Here is a 20712-nt window from a genome sequence, read left to right as displayed (position 1 = left end):
AAAGAAGAGGCTGAAAAAAAGAGGCTCAGGGACAGAGGGTATCTCAGGGGGCGTAGGTGCCCACGAGCGAAGCGAGCAGTGCCGCAGGCCTTGTTTCTTTAAAAAAAAAAAACATACAGTTGCATACATTTCTGCAACGTTATATCAATTTAAAACAAGGTGTGATAATTGAAGAATGAAAGACATGACCCCAGTCCTTTATGCTACAATTTGTCAAGCCCAACCTAAATAATTTTTTCCTCTTCGCTTTTGCCTACAAAAGAGGTCACAAACCCTTCCCCTCTAGAGATCTTACAACCCCTACTAGGATCAATGACAAGTGCCTACATATGCCCTTCCTGTGAGGTGGGCATCAGAGAGAATCACTTCCCACCTACCCATCTTCAAAGCTGGAGTTACAGCCCCAATGGACTGACAATTGGTCTCTGAAACCAGTCCAAGATCTCTCTCTCTCTCTCTCTCTCTCTACCATCTTTGTACTTCTCCCACCTTGTCACTAAATGAGAGCTGCTGGCAACTGTTTCCCTTCTACTACAACTACAAGCCATCCATATACCAAGGGCTTTCTCCCCCTTACCAGGGAGGTAACCAAAGACACAAAAGCAATCCCATACTTGTGCAACACAAAGAAGTCCAATGTTTCTTTCCAGAGAGATCTACTTGAGGGCCTGAGGCCCATTGCCAGCCACGGCAGGTCTCCAAATTTCCAGTTGGTGAAGCTCAAGGCATTAATGACCTAAAAGTTGGAAGGTACAGTTCCAGCTCTCAACACTTGACTAACTGTGAGAAGATCTTACAGAATTATAACAACAAAAGTATTATGAACCGAACCTGATATAACATTATTTGCATTCCTCTTGGCTTCAGTGTATTTTTTGTGCTCAATGCCTATTGAAGGGTCTGTCTGAAGGAGTGTGTTTAAGGAATTGCCATAATCCCTTAAAACCCAATGTGCAGTGGAGCGCAGGAATGGGTCTGGGTGGGCCTTGGCTGGATCATAGTTGTCTCCATTCATGTCACACCCAAGAATGACCTGAAAACAAGTAAAATTCTAAAAGTTGCCTCTCAGGTGGAATCTAAACATTGCCACAGTATCTTTTAAGTCATCTCATGTGATTGTGTATAAAATGTTCTCTATTCAGTCACATCTGTAATACATACATACATACATATTCCAAGGCTTTTTCCCCCTTACAAGGGAGGTAGCCAAAAAGGAAAAGGCATAAAATAATTCACACCCATTCCATCCCTGAATACACTCCACACCCCTCCACCCTCCCTCTTATCTTAGCACCTCCTGGATGACAGGTCATCCCTGCACCTTGTCCACTGCCCTGGGTCAGAAGCAGTGTTGCAAGACACAGCACATCCACAGCAAGGCTGCTTCATTAAATTGGCGACCCCCCCTCTCCATTCCCCCACGCACAAAAGGAGAAGACGGGGAGAAATCCCTTCGGATGTCCTGTGTCTTGTGACACTGCTTCTGACCCAGGGCAGTGGAAAAGGTGCAGGGATGACCCGTCATCCAGGAGGTGCTAAGATAAGAGGGAGGGTGGAGGGGTGTGGAGTGTATTCAGGGATGGAATGGGTGGGAATGATTTTATGCCTTTTCCTTTTTGGCTACCTCCCTTGTAAGGGGGAAAAAGCCTTGGTATATGTATGTATGTACAAGTAGGCAAATATAATAAGATAAATACTTGAAAATAATTGAAGAAGAATTAAGGATAACCAATCTGTGTGTTGCCCCAGGTTGCTCTTGCTTTGTCATTGTAACTGCCTATGGCTATTGGTTTGGCTCATGATTCATTCAGAAAAATTATTTTTAATCATTGTTTGGATAGGAGTAGGGCAGTAGGGCTGTGTCGTGTAAGGTGTTGTAAAGTTTTCCGTGTGATGGCTGTAAACGAGACAGTTGGAGTCTACCACCAGGTCATTTCTGTGATGGCAAAATTTTCCTGCAGGGTGGTGACCTAAACATACTCATGCCATTACTGTTCTCACTTGCCTAGGGAGTAATTTCTCAGATGAGCTGATGTCTAGGGAGCCTGGTAGAGAATTTTGAGAACTATTGTGAAATGTGTGGTTTATGATTTAAATATGTATACATCTTTGTATGCATGTGTTGTTTAGGTCCTGCCGCTGGGGCACGTTATTGTTGCTGTTTGAGAAGAAAATTACTTTTTTTTCCCTTAATTATTATTTTCACTGTGCAATACAGTGGAAGGGGTGGGAGAGTTTCATGGCCCCTACATATAATCGTGAACCTATTATTTTCATGTACTACTCTATGGAAAGTATTCTGGCTTGTGAGATTAGGTGTTTTATTGGGGTTGCTTTAAAGAAGCCAGGTTGCATGCACTGGCTCTACCTCCCTTGTAAGGGGGAAGAAGCCTTTAGGTGTACAATTAGATAGACTATAACATTGGTTGTTGAAATAAATCTTGTTTTTTTTTTTTGTCTCAGACTAAAGTAGGTGAACTTACTGGTGTCTTTTTTCAATCAAAATTCAAATATGCTTTCAGAATTTGTCTACCAGGTATTGTTTTCCTGAGATGTTAATCAAAGACATACAACTGTTGTAAAATCAACCCATGATATAACATGACAAGTTAATCTTTCACAGCACATCTTGATGCATATCTAATTCAATAATGGCTCACCTCTTGTAATAGCAAGCGAAGTGAAGGGGGTGTGGACTCCAACTCTCCTTCATAGAGCCGGATTATAACCATTGCAAGCTGTAAGTCCTCAAGCTTATTCAACACAACCTGTTAAAAGAGTTCATTATGAACATGTAGCATTTCTCTTTTTCAAAACAGTATAACTGTCCTAATAACATTAGAAATTCATACATGGAATACAGGCCATGAATTATCATTAACACGTTTGATTTACTATGCATAATCAAATACAGTTTTCAGCTATGTTACTAAGTAGAACAGGTTACTTTTTTCCAACCTCAATAGCATCCTTGAGGGCTCCTGCTAACAGAAAGAATCCTGCTGCTTGCTCAAATCTTTGTTTACCAAGTAGAGCAAAAGCATTCTTAAGAGCTGCTTTCCTCCATCTCTCCTCAGCAAAATTGTTCGAGAAAAAGTCTGTCATCCTTCTATCGTTGATGGAGCGGAACAAACCCCACACTAGGCTTTTCTTCTTCATGGCCAAATAATATATGGCAGCATCCAATGGATCATTCTTGACTTGAAAAGCAGCTTTAGCAACCTGAGAATAAAAGTGACTTGTGTAACTATAAATCATCTCTGACACCTGAATATAATGGTAGCGAGTTTTAAACTCCATCATAGTGTGTACAATATTCCTTGTAGATAGCTGCTCAGCTGAAACATAGGAATAATATACTCTAGCTTTCTCATTCGTCTTCTTTCACCATAGTCCACTTGTTTGTGGCTTTAGGAAAGGTAAAAGAGGCATGGATCAATTTTTTGTGCTAAGTCAGATTTATAAGAAGGTTTTAGCACAAGGTAAGGATGTTATTTTGGACTTTTAGGAATCTGGAGAAGGCTTATGACAGAGTAGACAGGAAAGAACTGTGGGAGGTATTGCAGGTATATGGAATTGGGGAAAAGCTGTAAATGGCAGTCAAGAGCTTTTACAAGAGTAGTAGAGCAGTGTTAAAATTGGAAATGGAAAGAGCAAGTGGTTTGAGGAAAAGTTGCAAGTGCATCAGGGCTCTGTCATGTCGCCATGGCAGTTCAATGTGTACATGGATGGGGTAGTATGGGAGGTTAATGCAAGGGCAAGGGATTGGAGATGGTTAAAGACATTGGAGAGATGTGGGAGGTGAGCCAGGTGTTGTTTGCATACAACACTGCTTGTGGCAGGGTCAGATGAGAGATTGAGGCAGTTAATGATGGAGTTTGGGGGGGCATGCAACAGGAAGAAGTTGAAGGTAAATGTGGGTAAAAGTAAGGTGATGAGATGTACAATGGGAGAGGATGGCAGCAAGCTGGATGTAAATCTTAAAGGAGGGAGAGGCTGAAGAAAGTGGACAGTTTTAAGTATTTGGGGTCATGTGGCAGGAAATGGAGGCATGGACGTGGAAGTAAATTGTAGACTGAGAGAAGCAAGTAAATGTCTTGGGGGACTGAAAAGTGTCATGAGAAATAGGCATCTGGGAATGGATGCAAAAAGATTATATGAAGGGGTGATTGAGACTATGACACTGTATTGGCCACAGAGTTAGAATTTATGGGGGGCAAATAAGAGAAGTTTACATACATACATACATACATATACCAAGGCTTTTTCCCCCTTACAAGGGAGGTAGCCAAAAAGGAAAAGGCATAAAAACATTCCCACCCATTCCATCCCTGAATACACTCCACACCCCTCTACCCTCCCTCATCTTAGCACCTCCTGGATGATGGGTCATCCCTGCACCTTTTCCACTGCCCTGGGTCAGAAGCAGTGTCGCAAGACACAGCACATCCACAGCAAGGCCGCTTCATTAAATCAGCGACCCCCCTCTCCGTCCCCCCATGCATGAAGGAGAAGAGGGGGAGAAATCCCTTCGGGCTGCGTCAAAATTGCTCACACATACTACCTCACCCCCCATCCCCCCGCCCATTCCACCTCATGCATCACATCATCATCCATATACAGCCATTCTCCATTCACCCCTGTCTTCTGTCCTCTCCCGTCCTTCCTCAACAGACATTCCCCTCTTCCCCAAAGCCCCCTTCAACCCATCCATCCACTTCATCCTAGGACGTCCCCTCATGTTCACTCCCCCCACATCTGCCTTCCATACCTCTTTTACTAGTCTTTCTTCACTCATTCTTTCCATGTGTCCAAACCATCCTAATATTCTTTCATCAACCCTATCTCCAAACTCCCTTTCCACCCCTCCTCATTTCTCACTCTATCTAGCCTAGTAACCCCCATCATACTTCTCAGACACCTCATCTCAAACACATTCAAACTCCTTCTCTCTTCCTCTCTTATGTTACATGTTTCTGCCCCATACAGTGCTCTTGGCACAATCACTCCTTCATATAATCTCCTCTTAGCATCCATTCCCAAATGTCTATTCCTAATTACACTCTTCAATCCACCAAGGCATTTACTCGCTTCTCTCAATCTACATTCTACCTCCACCTTCACTCTGCCTTTTCCTGCCACATTTGCACCCAAGTATCTAAAACTATCCACTTCCTCCAGTCACTCTCCCTTAATGCTCACTTCCAGACTACTGCCACTTTCACCCCTTGTACATCTCATCACCTTACTTTTACCCACATTTATCTTCAGCTTTCTTCTATCGCACACTCTCCCAAACTCTGTCACCAACTTCCTCAATCCCTCCTCCGATCCTGCCACAAGCGCAGTGTCGTCTGCAAACAACAGCTGGCTCACCTCCCACTTTTCTCCATTTTCTTTAACCATCTCCAATCCCTGACCCACTACCCTTGCATTTACCTCTCGCACTAACCCATCCATGTATAAGTTGAACAGCCAGGGCGACATAACGCATCCTTGACGAAGTCCCACCTTTACCTCGAACCACTTACTCTCTCCATTTCTAATCCTGACACAAGCTCTACTACTCTCATAAAAACTCTTGACAGCTCCTAGAAGCTTTCCTCCTATCCCGTATATCCGCAAAACCTCCCACAGTGCCTTTCTGTCTACCCTGTTGTAAGCCTTTTCCAGGTCATAAAGGCCAAAAAAACATCCTTCCCCTTTCCTATAGCTTTCTAACATATCTGTCTTATCACAAAAATCTGATCTACACAACCTCTACCTGTCCTAAATCCACACTGTTCCTCACCAATTACTCCCTCTGTTCCTCTCCTAATCCTCTCAATCAAGATCCTCCCATAAGCCTTCTCAACTACACTTAACAAGCTAATCCCTCTGAAACTACTACATTCACACTTGTCCCCTTTTCCCTTGTAAAGTGGAACTATACAGGCACTCCTCCAGTCCTCCGGCACTCTATCCTCTCTCTAGCAAACATTAAACAACCTCAGCAGCCAGTCCACCATCACTGTACCTCCTTTTTTTAGACATTCTGCATGGCATCCATCCAGTTTAAATGTGTTTAAATGTGTTTGTGATGAAATGTATGAGAAGTATGGTAGAGGTTACAAGGTTGAATAGAGTGAGAAGTGAGGAAAGTGGAGATGGAAAGGGAACTGGTACATAGGGCTGATGAAAGGTTACTGGGATGTTTTGGACATATGGAAAAATGAGTAAACAAAGATTAGCCAAAGAGGTGTGAGGGGCTTCGAACAAGAAGGGAATGTCTATTGAGCAAGAAAAGGAGGAAATGGGGGATAGGGGTGAGTTGTTTATGGATGATATTTTGACTTAGCCCGAAGGGATTTCTCCCCATTTTCTCTATTTACTGCATGAGGGGACAGAGAAAGGGGGTTGCCATATAAAAGAAGTGGCCCTGTTGTGGATGTGCTGTGTCTTGCTGAATTGCTTCAGACCTGGACACTTGGCAGGAGACAGGGATGACCCTTCATCCAAGAGGAGCTAAGATAAGAGAGAAACAAAGGTGTTGGATGGGAGTGAAATGGGGGGGGGGAGAGGGTGCATATTTTTGACTTGGCTACCTCCCTTATAAAGGGAAAGAAGCCCTTGTTATACAGATACATCGACAAAGTAGTATATACTTTACCTTCTGCATACACTTGGCTAGCACTGAATTATTGCGCACCCACCATCCTACGCCAAGTTCACGTAATTCTGACCATCTAGGATTGCTCTGCAAGGAAAAAACAAACCAAAAATTAATATTAAATAAACAGAAAAAACAAAACAAAATAAAAGTGTTACATAAACTCTTCCACATGATTTACTGAAGCTAAATACCTTGGTATATGTAAATACCTCATCAATTACTGTCTACTGTTAATAAAACTAATTCATAAAGAGTCCACACCCTGGAGCTTTCATTTCAGGTTCTTACCTGTCTAACAGATGGAATGAAATCAAGTAACTCCTCCTGGCTCTCAGAGTGAAAAGCCCAAACTATATTGTGGCTTCCAATGCCACCCTTTTGTAGTGTCGCCCTTTGTCCAATAGGTAGACACCTTAGGAGGTAAGTGTGATGCCTCATGGCTAACAGGAATCTTACACCACAGTCATCTAGGGCTTCTGTTAGTATCAACAAGAAGAGTTTTATTAAAACATTATATATTCATACATGTGATATGGTTTAACATCACAGACTCCTCCCTATCAGAAGGCTAGGACTGTGCCTCTCACATATTCATACATACATATACCAAAAAGTCCCGTCCACTTTATATGGGGAATGGCCTAGTCAGTGGATTCACCTGCTCTTCAGCCATCTCACATCCATCCAACACCCAATTGTTGTCCCTTTTACCTTAGCTCATCCACCACCCACTGTTTCCCTCTCATCTTAGCTCCTCATGGATGAAGGGTCATCCCTGTCTCTTGCCCACTGCCCTGAGACAGAAGCAATGCAATAAGACACAGCACATCCACAGCAAGGCCACTACATTTACAAGGCAACATATTCATAATCACATCACTCACTGCTCCATTAACACACTAAAAGACAACACACTGCTGCATGCCAGACCCCTTATATCTATCCCTCTGAATCCTCTCTCCCACGAAAGGACAGAGTCCACCTGGCCAGACTGTGATGCGGCCACCACCCAGCCCTTCTAACCTACCAGAAGAGACTGGATGACCGCATTGTGAACAAATGCCCAGGATGTAACACTTCACCCCATACTATTCAACACATCATGGAAGACTGCATCATACACAATCATGTATGCAAACAACACAACATACACTCCATAAAGGATTTGTAGGAAAACCCTGTTTTGGTCATGACATTCCTTGGGCAATCCTCCCTCCTTGCCCTCTCATGCAGAAAATAGAGAAGACAGAAAGAAATCTCTTCAGGTTGTGTCATATCATCATCCTTACATAACCATTCTCCATTCACACCTGTCCCCAATTTCTCTCTTCTCTGTTGAACAGATATTCCCTTTTGCTCAGAGGCCCTGTTCACCCCATCCATCCATCTCATCCTCTGTTGTCCCCTCAAGTTCACTCCATCCACCTCTGCTTCCCACAATCTTTTTGCTGATCTTTCTTCACTCATTCTTTCCATGTGTCCAAAGCATTCCAATACTCTTTCATCAGCCCTATCTGCTAGCTCCCTTTCAACTCCCACTATCCTCCTCACCCCTTTGTTTCTTACTCTATCCAACCTTGTAACCCCCACCATACTTCTCAGACATTTCTTCTCAAACACATTTAAACTTCTCCTTTCTGCCTCCCTTAAATTCCAAGTCTCTGCCCCATATAGTGTCATAGGTACAATTACCCTTTCATATAATCTTCTCAAGCTATACTACTCGTGTAAAAACTTCCGACTGCCCTCAACAGTCTTCCCCTCATCCCATACATCTGTAACACATACCACAATACCTTCTCGTCAAGCCATTCCATCCAATTCAGTCATCTTCTACATCATGCACAGGAATATGGAAGTGGCATTCTTCTCTTCCCCACCACCACAGAGGGATAGGACAAAGGAGAGGTAGAGACAGTGACAATAATGATAATATGTGTTGCCTTGAGTTCCACTGACTGGAAACCCACAGGCCAACAGTAGCTGGCAAAGGTTCCAGAGCCCTCCCAAAGATCTCTAGGAGAAAACTATGGACTGTTGTTTGTATGTTATTAATGTGGGACTGTTTCTTTATCATCATCTGCTGAAATTAACTGGAGGGAGGCAGTCACCAGCTGCCAGCTCTACTTATGTAATAAGACTGAGGAAACACGGTTGAAGTTGATAGAGAAAGATCTTGGACTCAGTCCAGAGACTGATTCCCAACCCCTTTGGGCTGCACCTCTAGTTGGAAGTGAGGGGGGGTTGATGGGTTTTGAAAATGGGCAACAAGGAGAAGATTCCTCTACCATCTATTGATACAACACAGGTAATAGTACAATTTTTCTTTCCAGAGAGATTTGTGATTCCAAGGACCATTGCCAGCTACTGTGCAGCTGTATTTTTTTACTTAGTGAAATTTAAGGCAACAGCTGGTTGATTGACTGATTGATTGAAAAAAAAAAAAAAAGTAAACAGCAACAGTTAAATGAAGAAAGATCCTCATTCATCTATGATTGAGTATTTCCCTCCAACATACATGAATGATGTGTTGTTTTGTTCATATAAAAGTCCTGAAAAATGTCTCTATAATATAGCTATGCAGTCATTACCCAAAAATATATGATACTAATGACAACGAATCCACATAATAATTCTAAAGAAAATACTTTTTTTTTTTTTTTTTGTATTCTCATACTAACCCATTGAAGGCTCATCTGTCATCGACCTCGAATATGCCTCCTTTGCCATGGCTTCTTTGGCTTTGTTGATGTCAAACCGATCAGCAAAGTCAACATTACAGGATGCAACTGTGTCTCCTAAAGCTAATAAATGCATTTGGTCCAAACTTGACAGACCTGGCAGGTGTGTATGGGTCAAAAGTGTAGACAAAATCTGGGCCTGAAAAATGTAATAACATATAACAGAAATTATTTCTATTATTTCTTTAATTTATCATATGAAAAAGGGATGATCAAAGATCAATAAAAATGATCAGCACCATGAAGCAACCATTTGGGAACCAACCTGCCGAGGCCCAAAATATGCAATGCCCTTGGACTCGTGAGAGAGTGAGATTCTTCGAGGCCCCATATCTCCTTCTTCCTCATCTAATGTGAGGTCATCCTCAACAGTCATACTTGGGGCTCCAAACAGCTCAGCATAGGTCTTGAGTGGGAAACCCCCATGGAAAGAAGAAGAAGAAGAAATGATTAAATACCATATCTTCATGCCATAGTCAATTATTGCACACCTTTCAAATCTTAAAAGAGGGGGTTAATGCTTATACATGTGCTAGTTTTGAATGGATGAAAAAAAGAGAGAAATAACTTACATCTTCCTTCTTCTCAGCTTTTGCCACTGTATGCTGACACTGTATATCCTTGTCTGCCTCTAACAGTAGCCACAAGGGAAGAGGTGGAATGGCTGTAATTTCTACGTAGTCCAATGTAAGTTCTTCTGGACGAAGTGAAAGAGAGCCTCTTCCTTCTCGGCTTATCTATACAATAAATAAATAAGTCTTATGATTCAGCAAAATGGTTAAGTATTCCTCTTGGGGTGTGTTTAAATCTCCCACCCATACATGAATGCCCCATAACTCAGCTCTATAAGAGATGTCACTAAAGTTAATCATGTATTGATTGTTGTACTGATAATGTCAATTCTTTAAACAGAGGCAAATCACATAATGTAAATGTGCCAGATCTACTTACCGACCCTGACTGTCCCCCACCAGACACTGACAGAGTTCTAGAACGAGACCAACTTCTGGTTCGAGCATCATCAGCATCGCTTATGCTTCCTCTTAGTAAAGCCTCAGTATTTCTCTGACCAATGCTGGATAAACACCTGTGAAAAAAAGGGAATTTATACAAATTAATCATAATTCAATCCTTAAGATGTAACTACATAACTCATTACTGGGTAGTGTGATCACTGAGTTTTTGCCAGATACTTTCATTCAGCTGTGGTGTCTAATATCTGACAAGAGGTTTCATAACTTCACACTTCAACAGGCACTATGCCTATAAAGCTTTGCTTAAATTGTTATAATATGTATAACTGCAGCAGTAAGCTCAAAGACTGAAAATGTGAACACCTACAGCAGTTGGCCTGGGTCCTCATGCCTTCCCAGACCCCTCTGAGTGGAAACATTTGGATTACAATCTGTCTTGTACATTATTAGTGTGGATCTGTTTCTATGTCACCAGTTTTGGGAGAGGGGGAAGGGAAGGGGAAGGGGAAGGGGAGAAGGGGAAGGCGGGAAGGTATGGAAGAGGAGAAGAGCATGGAGGAATAAAGTGGAACGGAAGGAAGAGGAGACAGAAGATGAATAGGAGGAGGAATAGGAGGAGGAGGAGGAGAGGGGAGAGGAGGAGGAAGAGAAGGAAGTGAAGTTCAGAGGAGGTACTGGAGGAGGAGGACAAGGAGGAGGTTAGTCACCTGGTGACAGGTCTTATGGGGAGAGGGAGAGGGAGAGAAAAATACCAATGGCTTGTTTCCCTTACAAGGGAGGTAGCCAAAGCCAAAGGCCTCATACCACTCCTACCCATTTCCTCCTCACATACTCCAACCCTCCCTTAAAAAAAAAAAAAAAAAAAAAAAAAAAATAATAATAATAATAATAATAATATATATATACAATAAAAGAAATAAAGGTGAAGGTACTGATGGAATATGAAGATAAGTGGCAGGGGATGACTTTCTCAATGGATGACCATATATCAGTACCTGTTATAGGTCCCCATAGGCTACTCTTGATGGCTATTCTGAGGGAGAGGGTGTGACAAGCAGAAAAGGGGCACTAAAGCTAACAACTGTGGATGGGTCCCCTCCTTTTCCTGGTAGCTAATGACAGAAACAATGAATACTAAAATAGGAACAGTAACAATTCCTCCCAACAAGATTTCTAGAACAATCTGGGGACCAATGCTGTTCACAGTGATGTCGGTTTCCAGTCTGTGAAACTCACTACAATAGTCATCAATCATATTGATATATTATATAGAAATCACAAAATTCATAGAATTAACAAACTATTCAAAATCACAACAACTGAAAAAAAATTAAAAAGAAAAGAAGGGAAAAGCAAAAGTCCCAACCTTAGCAAATGGGCAAGAATGGCTTTCACACGTTTAATCTTGCCAGAGTTAAGGAGCTCTATCAACTGCCTGGGGTGATACTGCGGGAGAACTGGGCTCGCCATGTGACTTGCTTCAAAGAGACCAAGTGTTGGCCACAGCAAGGCACATTCGTCCATACCTGATGTCATCTCATCTGAAAGTCCTTGGGTGAGAGAGAGAAGTTTGCTTCAATGTTGGAAATTAAGACAGAAATATCATATACAGGACTTATGAGTTCTGCATAGTTCAGATTTTGTGATTCAGAAGTTTCACTCAAAACCCTAAATTCCCCAATTCCTGACATTTGTGCTTGTTGGTCTGGACTTTTTTGGTTTGCCAAACATTTTCTAATATTTGCAGCTATCATCATGATGTTATATTTGAGAACACTAAAGCTACATACCTCTTGTCTGGAACTAACCATAAACAACAAGCCTTGATAAGAAACCATTTAATCAATAAGTATAGCTTTACAATTCTGTTTAATATCATGAAATTCCCCCTGTCAGGAGGCTAGGATGGTGCCCCTTACAGAGGACTTTGTAGTGTGGAAATTAATGAACCATGCCTTTGGTCCAACTCACTGGTGACAAGGTATGAAATGCCGACAACTCGAGCTCTACCGCAAGTAGCGACGCTCTAACCGGCCTGGCCAGCAAGCATCCAAAGTATCACTTTATGAGATGCAAAAACCTCATCCACTGTTTTTCACTAAACATCTACAAATACAATATACAGACAAAGAATTCATACTAGTTTTCTCTTTGCATAAATTTACAAGTTGTGATTGAGTTGTATTTGTAGTATTTATTTACTTGGAGTACACAGGAAGGGATCTCTGCTCATGATGTACTCTTAACCTTTGATTAGCATATGAACATAGTAGTTTTACTCTGTTAAGTCTGTTGATGTACAAGGGGTGAGCATGGCAGTGAGCTGGAGGGAAGTCTTAAAGGAGTGAGGCTGGAGGAAATGAATAATTTTAATTATTTTGGGTGACATGTAGCAGGGAATGGAGGAATGGGGCTGGAGGTCAACTATAAAATAAGGGAAGCAAGTAAATGTCTTGGCGAAATGAAAAGTGTCATGAGAAATAGGCACCTGGGAATGGAGGCAAAGAGGAGACTATATGAAGGAGTAATTGTGCCTATGACACTGTATAGGGAAGACTTTGAATTTAAAGGAGGCAGAAGGAAGTTTAAATGTGTTCGAGGCTAAGTGTTTCAGAAGTATGTTTGGTGGATTTTAGGATTGATAGAGTGAGAATGAGCAAAATGTGGCAGAGAATAGGGGTGGAATGGAAGCTGACAGATAGGGTTGATCAAAGAAAGTTGGGATGGTTTGGGCACATGGAAAGAATGAGTGGGGAAAGATTAATAAAAGAGGTGTGGAAGGCAGAGGTGGATGGAATGAACTTGTGAGAAAGATCACAAATGAGATGAATGGATGAGGTGAAAATGACTTACCTTTTTTCCTCTTGGTTTCTAAGGCAGACAAGACTGAGTAGGAGGTGACGCGTGATACAGAGGTAGCCGTTTTCAGGTTGTGTGATGCCTCCTGAAGATAGCTCTTTAAGTAAGCTTCTGTTAAATCCCTTTCATACACAGAGTTCTCACCATCCTGTTCCTCACTTAGAACCTTGTTACGAGCTTCTAATATAAACAAAATCATTATATATCAGATGGAAAAAAATTAATCATCTATAACTAATTCTGTACTACTGGGTTGTAAATCAGTTTTCAAAATGAGATTATTCTCCATTCATCCAAAAATGGCAAATATAAAGTATCCTACAGAGAGACAGAAAAAGAAGAGTCACCTTCTTGCCGCCACTGTGAATACACGTGCATTTCATTATCCATCCCAACCACTAGAATTCCATCACGCACCCATGACATCTGCATTGGTAATGGTGCTAACCCATCTGCTGTTATTAAAGAGAATCTTTCAAGTCCCATCCATCTGAAATAACAGTTGCTTCATTAAAATTTGGTGATTTTTTTTTTAAAGGAGGGGTGGGTATACATTACAATATTCATCACAATAATACAATTACCAAAAAAGAAAACTTGTAAGAAAAGAATCTGTACTAGCCAACAGCCAAAAATCCCTACATCTTTTATCACCCTTCCATCTCAAATTAGTGCTAAGGGACACAAAATAAATATGTCACCCAATTAGAACTTTTCACTTAAAGTTCTCCACTAAACCTCAACCCTATGCAGGGGTGCAGCACCAAGTGACTGGTACTTACACTGCAACCCTTTTTAAGGAAAAGGTAAAGGGTACAGACAGATCAATCAATCCATCTGTTGCCCCTGGTGTCTCTTGCACAAATAAGGAAAACACCACAGCCAGTGTTGGTTACTCAGTACCAGTACTTCTTTATACATCAAATTATTTACAACAATTTCCTTTAAAATTTCATAGGCAATTCCTTAAATATTTGTTATGCAAGATGTATACTGTAAAGCAATATTTTTTTTTTCAAACATATTTAAACTTCCCATCTGACAGACACCTAGCAATACAACTGTAGAAAACCTTCATCTAATATATTTCTCTCCTTTATTCTTTGAAGTACATATACACAGATTATCACATACAAGCCTATTCATCTCCTCTGCCTAACTGACACCACTGACTTAATGAGATAGGCAAATATTGCTGCCAGCTGATTATATACACATCCAATAATCTCATCTGTGATAGTGAGACAGAGAAGAAGAGACTTTAGAAGCTGAGTGTATCCTAAATCACCTGGGCAAATTGCTTGCATCTGTAATTCTTGGCATTGAGAGAGTCTTCTGAAGCATAGGTCTGGACCTTCCATCTCCTTCATTCTTACCATCCTTACTTGCTACGATAGCGACATCATCAGCAACAGCGGTGTAAAGCAGCACCTACAGTGGTGAATATCATCATGAACTCTGCCACTTTAAGTTTGGTGTGACATGCTATCCATGTAAAGAACACAAATACTTAAGTGTAAACCAATCATTCTGAGAGATTCTTAATTCATTTCCAACAATTTCTACACTTCAAAATTTTGTTGTTGTGAAAAGAATACATAAATACTTGTTTTAAATACACAATCTAGTGGTGGTAGTCCAAAGCACTAAAATGATAATTACAAAAATAAAGAAATAAAGGACAGTGTGGATTTAGGAAAGGTACATGGCTACATGGATCAGATTTTTGTGGTAAGACAGATATTTGAGAACGCTTTAGCAAAAGCTAAGTCTATTTTTTTGGACCTCATTGGATTTGGAATAGCTTATGACAGGGTAGAGAGAAAAGTACTGTGGGAGGTTTTGCAGATATATGGAATTTTGGGAAAGCTGTTAAGGGCAGTCAAGAGTTTTTACAAGAGTAGTAGAGCTTGTATTAGAATTGGAAATGGAGAAAGAGAGCAGTTTGGGGTAAAGGCAGGACTGTGACAGGGATGTGTCATGTATACATGAATGGGGTGGTTAAAGAGGCAAAGGCAAGGGTAATGGGCAGGGGACTGGAGATGGTTAAAGAAAATGGAGAAAAGTGGGAGGTGAACCAGTTGTTGTTTGCTGACAACACTGTGCTTGTCGCAGGGTCAGAGGAGAAAATAAGGGAATTGGTGACAAGGTTTGGGAGGGTATGCAACTGGAGAAAGTTGAAGGTAAATGTGGGTAAAAATAAGGTGATGAGATGTACAAGGGGAGAGGATGGCAGTGAACTGGAAGTAATTATTAAAGGAGAGAAGCTGGACAAAGTGTTTGGGGTTGTATGTGGCCTGGAAACTGTAGACCAAAAGAAATAAGCAAATACTTTGGGGGATTAAAAAGTGTCATGAGGAGTATGCAGGGATGGAATGGGTGGGAGTGGATCTTATGCCTTTGTTTTTTGGCTACCAGTACCTCCCTTGTATGGGGGAAAAAGCTTTTGGTATATGTATGTATGAGAAATAGGCATTTGGAATAGATGCAAAGAGACTATATAAAGGGGTGATTGTGCCGACGACACTGTATGGGGCAGAGAGGAAAAGTTTAAATGTGCTCGAGTTGAAATGTCGAGAAGTATGGTAGGCGTTACAAGGTTGGATAGAGTGAGAAACGAGGAGATGAGGTGAGTGGGGGTGGAAAAGGAGACGGCAGAGAGGGCTGATGAAAGAGCATTGGGATAGTTTGGACACATGGAAAGAATGAGTGAAGAAATATTAGTAAATGACATGTGGACGGCAGTGGTGAGGAAGTGAACATGAAGGGATGACCAAGGATGAGATGGATGGATGGGGTGAAAAGGGCATTGAGCAAGAGGGGAATGTCTGTTGAGCAAGGAAGGGAGAAGGCAGGAGATAGGGGTGAGTGGAGAATGGCTGTGTATAGATGATACTGTGATGTAAGGAAAGGAGGGGGTGGGGGATGGAGGGGTAGGGAATGGTTATGTATGAATGATATTTTGACATAGCCCAAAGGGATTTCTCCCAGTCGTCTTTTGTTTTCTGCATGAGGGGATGGGGGGGGGGGTCAGATTTGCCGATTAAGAGTAGTGGGATTATTGTGAATGTACTGCGTCTTGCTGCATTGCTTTTGACCCAGGGCAGTGGACAGGATACAGGGATGACCTGTCATCCAGGGGGAGCTAAGATGAGAGTGAGGAAAGGGTGGTGGATGGGAGTGGAATGAGTGAGAGTGGGTTATGACTTGGCTACTTCCCTTGTAAGAAGGAAAAAGCCCTTGGTAAATAGATAGGTAGATAGATAGACAAAAAAGAAATATATAGCAAAAATCATGTCATCCTTTACCAATAAAACTTTCATCAAGAATATTTTTCCTTTTGTTTTCAATATACAATACAAAAAATAAAAACAATGCTATATGGAAAATGAGCATATCTGCATGCTTTTCTGTACAAGTCTTGCACAGAAACATGATAATGAATATACTCTTGCAAATAATGCACCATCTAATTAAATGCACAATAATTACAGCTTAAGTTGCATGATGGTAAATAAAGAGAAGATAGACAGGAGAGAATTTATACACATGAAAAATATACTGTCACATATAAACTGACCTTGCTCCCAACGGTGACAGTTAAAATGTGAGAACCATCCTCCTTTGATACCCAATCAATCTGTATTGGGTGTTTCTGCTTAACACTAACTCCACGCTTATCAAACTTGTTGTTTCGAAGGCACTGCAGTGTGCTTGGACTTGGGACCAGCAATTGACCTGTAAATATGATGAGATGATGATGAAAAACTGTCTTCATCACTGTATTTTATTATAACTTTTTATCCAGATCTACTTTTAATCTTTCCTGTTCTATCTGTATAGCAAAGGTTTCTTCCCCCTGTTCTTCACTTCTGTTCTGAGTGGTATTGGTTTTTGCATTTTGACTCTCCCCCAGGCTACTTTTTTCATCTCTCTGGCACCCCTCTAGTCAGGGAGGAGGGTTACAGATACTATGACAACTTCTTCCATACTGCATGGTAATCATCTTTACATCCTGGCTCTTGCCTGGATAATTCATTCATCTCCTAAGCAATCCCTTGATAAACACAGGAAAGTGAAACTTCCCTTTCCTTCTCAATGCAGGTAATGTATGGTTCATAATACAAATAAAATATGTTTAGCAGCATGTCAACTACAATTTCTTCATGGGTTCAGTAATAAATATTCAATACTGATTAGTTTTACTACATTTCTCAAAATACAAAAAATTTTTGTCATCCGATTTGTTGCTTGATACCTATCATCAGAAACAATCTATATGAAGACCATCTAAAATTTCTGCATGCATTCCCTCTTTAAAGATTGGGAAGCGATATCAAAGTAGAAATTATCTATACATAATACAGGCAGAGTAATAAACATGCTTAAATTATCTATACAGAAGTGAAGGGAATTCACTTTGTATGATGTAATGGAGTTTAGTGATGATGATGCACATCCTGATCCCAAAGGAAGTACTCTGAGACTGGGACCAGGTGTCTGCATGTGGTGGCCCTGCAAGATGGACAGCAAACTAATGCCCTCACCTCCTTCAAGAGGTGCAGCCCCAAGCGACTGGCATTCAGTTTCCAGACTGGGCCCAACATCTCTCTTTATCAACTTGTAATTGTTTTTCTTACACTTTCACCCATGGTGAGCTGACAACTGGCAACTTCTCTCCTCTCCCTACCACTTTGAGTGACAAAGAAACTGTCCCACATTGATATAACACAGGCAACAGTGCAAAGTTTCTTCTGAAGATCATTGCTAACCACTGTGGGGGTGCAGGATTTTCCATCTAGTGATACTCGAGGCAACATTTGACTGATTACTCCATGACCAACTACCAAACTTGGTATTCTAACAAACTCCCAAACACATTAGCCCTACCATGAAAAAACATTCCTTTGACAAACAAGAATCACAATGGCATGATTTTATTCATGCCTTCACCCACTATTCCAGCAGTACCAACACAGCATTGATCTAGCCACAGACTCCTGTTTCTCCATGTGCAATCAACACACAGTGGACACTAAACACATCCTATGATGAGGAATGAAGTGGACGACCTTCACTCATTACTGATGGTTTGGTGCACATTTGTACGGCCATCTTTAAAAGCTCTCACCCATTTCTGCACCATCCCATCACTCATAATGTTTTCTCCATACACTTCACTGATCTGACGATGAATTTCAGCTGCTTTCATGCCTTTAGCAGTAAGAAAACGAATCACAGCATGTATTTCACAGTCAGTGGCATTCTCAATCGGAGGAGGCATTTCAAATACTCACAAACTTAAACATGGTCAAATGATTCCATAATTATGTTGAAAAGTAGATTACAGAACAGGCTTTCATGTAAAAATAAAATTGTTATGAAAAGTCTACTTGTTTCATTTCCATTTCAAAACAGTACTTAAAAAACATGCCTCGTACATATACCAAGGGCTTTTTCCCCCTTACAAAGGAGGTAGCCAAAGTCAAAGGCATATATATCCACTCCTACCCATTTCATCCTCACATACTCCATTCCCATTCACCATCCCTCCCTCCCTCTTTTATTTGCTCCTCCTGGATGATGGGTCATCCCTGTATCTCACCCACTGCCCAGGGTCAGAAGCAATGTAGCAAGACACAACACATCCACAGCAAGGCCGTTTAATTTAATCTATGACCCTCCCTCTCCATCCCCTCATGCAGAAAAAGAGAAGATGGGGGAGAAATCCCTTTAGGTTGCATCAAAATATCATTCACACATACTCCCTCACCCCCATCCCCCACCCACTCCCTTCCATGCATCACAGCATCATACATACACAACCATTTTCCACTCACCCCTATCTTCTGTCTTCTTCCTTCCTTCCTCAACAGACATTCCCCTCTTTCCCAATGACTCTTTTACCCTATCCATCCATCTCATTCTTGGTTGCTCCCTCACATTCACTTCTTTCATCTCTGCCTTCAAATCCATTGTAAAAAAAATATTATGCCTTTTATTTTTCTTATATTTTAGTACACACATATGTACATGCACACATATACCATTGGCTTTATCTCCTTACAAGGGAGGTGGTATTGTATTCTAATTCTGTTAACATTATGCATAGATGTACTGTACAACATAAATTTATGTGTCATTCTGTATTTACCTACCTACCTAGTTGTATTCTGCGGGAACGGGAGCTACGCTCGTGGTGTGCCGCCTTTGTATCTCGCAGTGTCTAGTTTGCTCTTAAATTCATGAATGGTTTTTGCGCACACTATTTCTTTGTCCAGTTTGTTCCAAGTGTCTACCAATCTATGTAGAAAACTGTTTTTCTTCAGATCTCTTCTGTAGCTATGTTTTTTTATTTTCTTTCCATGTCCTCTTGTGCTTCTCCTGTCCCAGTTTAACAAGTCCTCTCTATCAAGTATTTCTGTGCCTTTCATGATTCTGTAGATGGTCAGGTCACCTCTCTCTCTTCTTTGCTCCAGAGTCGGTAAATCTAGTTTAGCCAATCTCTCCTTATATGACATGTTTGCGAGTGCAGGTGCCATTTTTGTTGCTGCTCTCTGGATTCTTTCTATTTTCTTTATATTATTTTTGGTACTGGGTGACCACAATGTCGCTGCATATTCTCGTCTAGGCCTTATCAGTGTGACCAATATTTTTTTTAAATAACTTCTTCGTCCACTTTAGCAAGTTGTAGGATTCTCCCACAATTTTGTTTATCTGTTTGTTATAGGACAAGTCATTTGAGATGATTACACCCAGATCTTTTTCGGATCCCTCCTTCTTTGCCTCCTTGGTTCCAATTTTATATTGTCCTGATATTCTGTTTTTGCTTTTACCAAACTCCATTATGCTACACTTCTTAATATTGAAGTCCACCTCCCATTTCTGACTCCAGTTCCATACTTTATTCAGGTCTTCCTGCAGTGATTCGCAATCCTCTTCAGTTTTTACTTTCATTAACAGTTTGGTATTGTCAGCAAAGAAGCTCATGTATCATTTCACATCCTCATCCATGTCATTCATATAAATAGCAAACATTATTGGAGCTAGTACAGATCCTTGCAGTACTCCACTGATCACCTCTTTCCAATCTGAATATTTTTCTCTGAGCACTACTCTCATCTTTCTACCATGTATGTGTGTGCGTACATGCGTGAATCTTCTAGAACATTCTAATTGCCATTTCTGTTTACTTAATTAATTATCAATGTATTTGTAATGCGAAAGTTGAATGAATGGGATATAGATACATCATACATATACCAAGGCTTTTTCCCCCTTCCAAGGGAGGTAGCCAAAAAGGGAAAGGCATAAAAATACTCCCACCCATTTCATCCCTAAATACACTCCACACCCCTCCCACCCTTCCTCTCATCTGAGCACCTCCTGGATGACGGGTCATCCCTGCACCCTGCCCACCGCCCTGGGTCAGAAGCAGTGTCGTAAGACACAGCACATCCACAGCAAGGCCGCTTCATTTAATCGG

The 20712-nt window shown here is 41.2% G+C and overlaps 1 protein-coding gene across 8 annotated transcripts in view; it reads right to left on the bottom strand.

The window, feature by feature from the left end:
• Window positions 1-20712, bottom strand: part of Rbcn-3A (rabconnectin-3 alpha) — a 146878-nt gene that overhangs the window by 76911 nt on the left and 49255 nt on the right. For 7 of the 8 annotated variants that reach the window (XM_076197637.1, XM_076197642.1, XM_076197641.1 and 4 more), the window contains 14 exons: window positions 16807-16964; window positions 14515-14657; window positions 13574-13716; window positions 13221-13406; window positions 11734-11917; window positions 10345-10480; window positions 9966-10130; window positions 9659-9799; window positions 9334-9532; window positions 6941-7128; window positions 6650-6736; window positions 2959-3222; window positions 2661-2768; window positions 832-1033 (listed from right to left, as the gene is read on the bottom strand). In XM_076197637.1, coding sequence (XP_076053752.1) covers window positions 832-1033; window positions 2661-2768; window positions 2959-3222; window positions 6650-6736; window positions 6941-7128; window positions 9334-9532; window positions 9659-9799; window positions 9966-10130; window positions 10345-10480; window positions 11734-11917; window positions 13221-13406; window positions 13574-13716; window positions 14515-14657; window positions 16807-16964 — 2304 coding nt within the window. The remainder of the gene's footprint in view (window positions 1-831; window positions 1034-2660; window positions 2769-2958; window positions 3223-6649; window positions 6737-6940; window positions 7129-9333; window positions 9533-9658; window positions 9800-9965; window positions 10131-10344; window positions 10481-11733; window positions 11918-13220; window positions 13407-13573; window positions 13717-14514; window positions 14658-16806; window positions 16965-20712) is intronic. The other variant, XM_076197640.1, reaches the window with a different exon arrangement.

Source organism: Oratosquilla oratoria, chromosome 14, assembly GCF_046742065.1.
Source record: "Oratosquilla oratoria isolate Oo_2021 chromosome 14, ASM4674206v1, whole genome shotgun sequence".
Taxonomy (NCBI): Eukaryota; Metazoa; Arthropoda; class Malacostraca; order Stomatopoda; family Squillidae; genus Oratosquilla; species Oratosquilla oratoria.
Note: the sequence above shows the minus strand (reverse complement) of the source record. Positions and strands in the feature narration are given on the sequence as shown.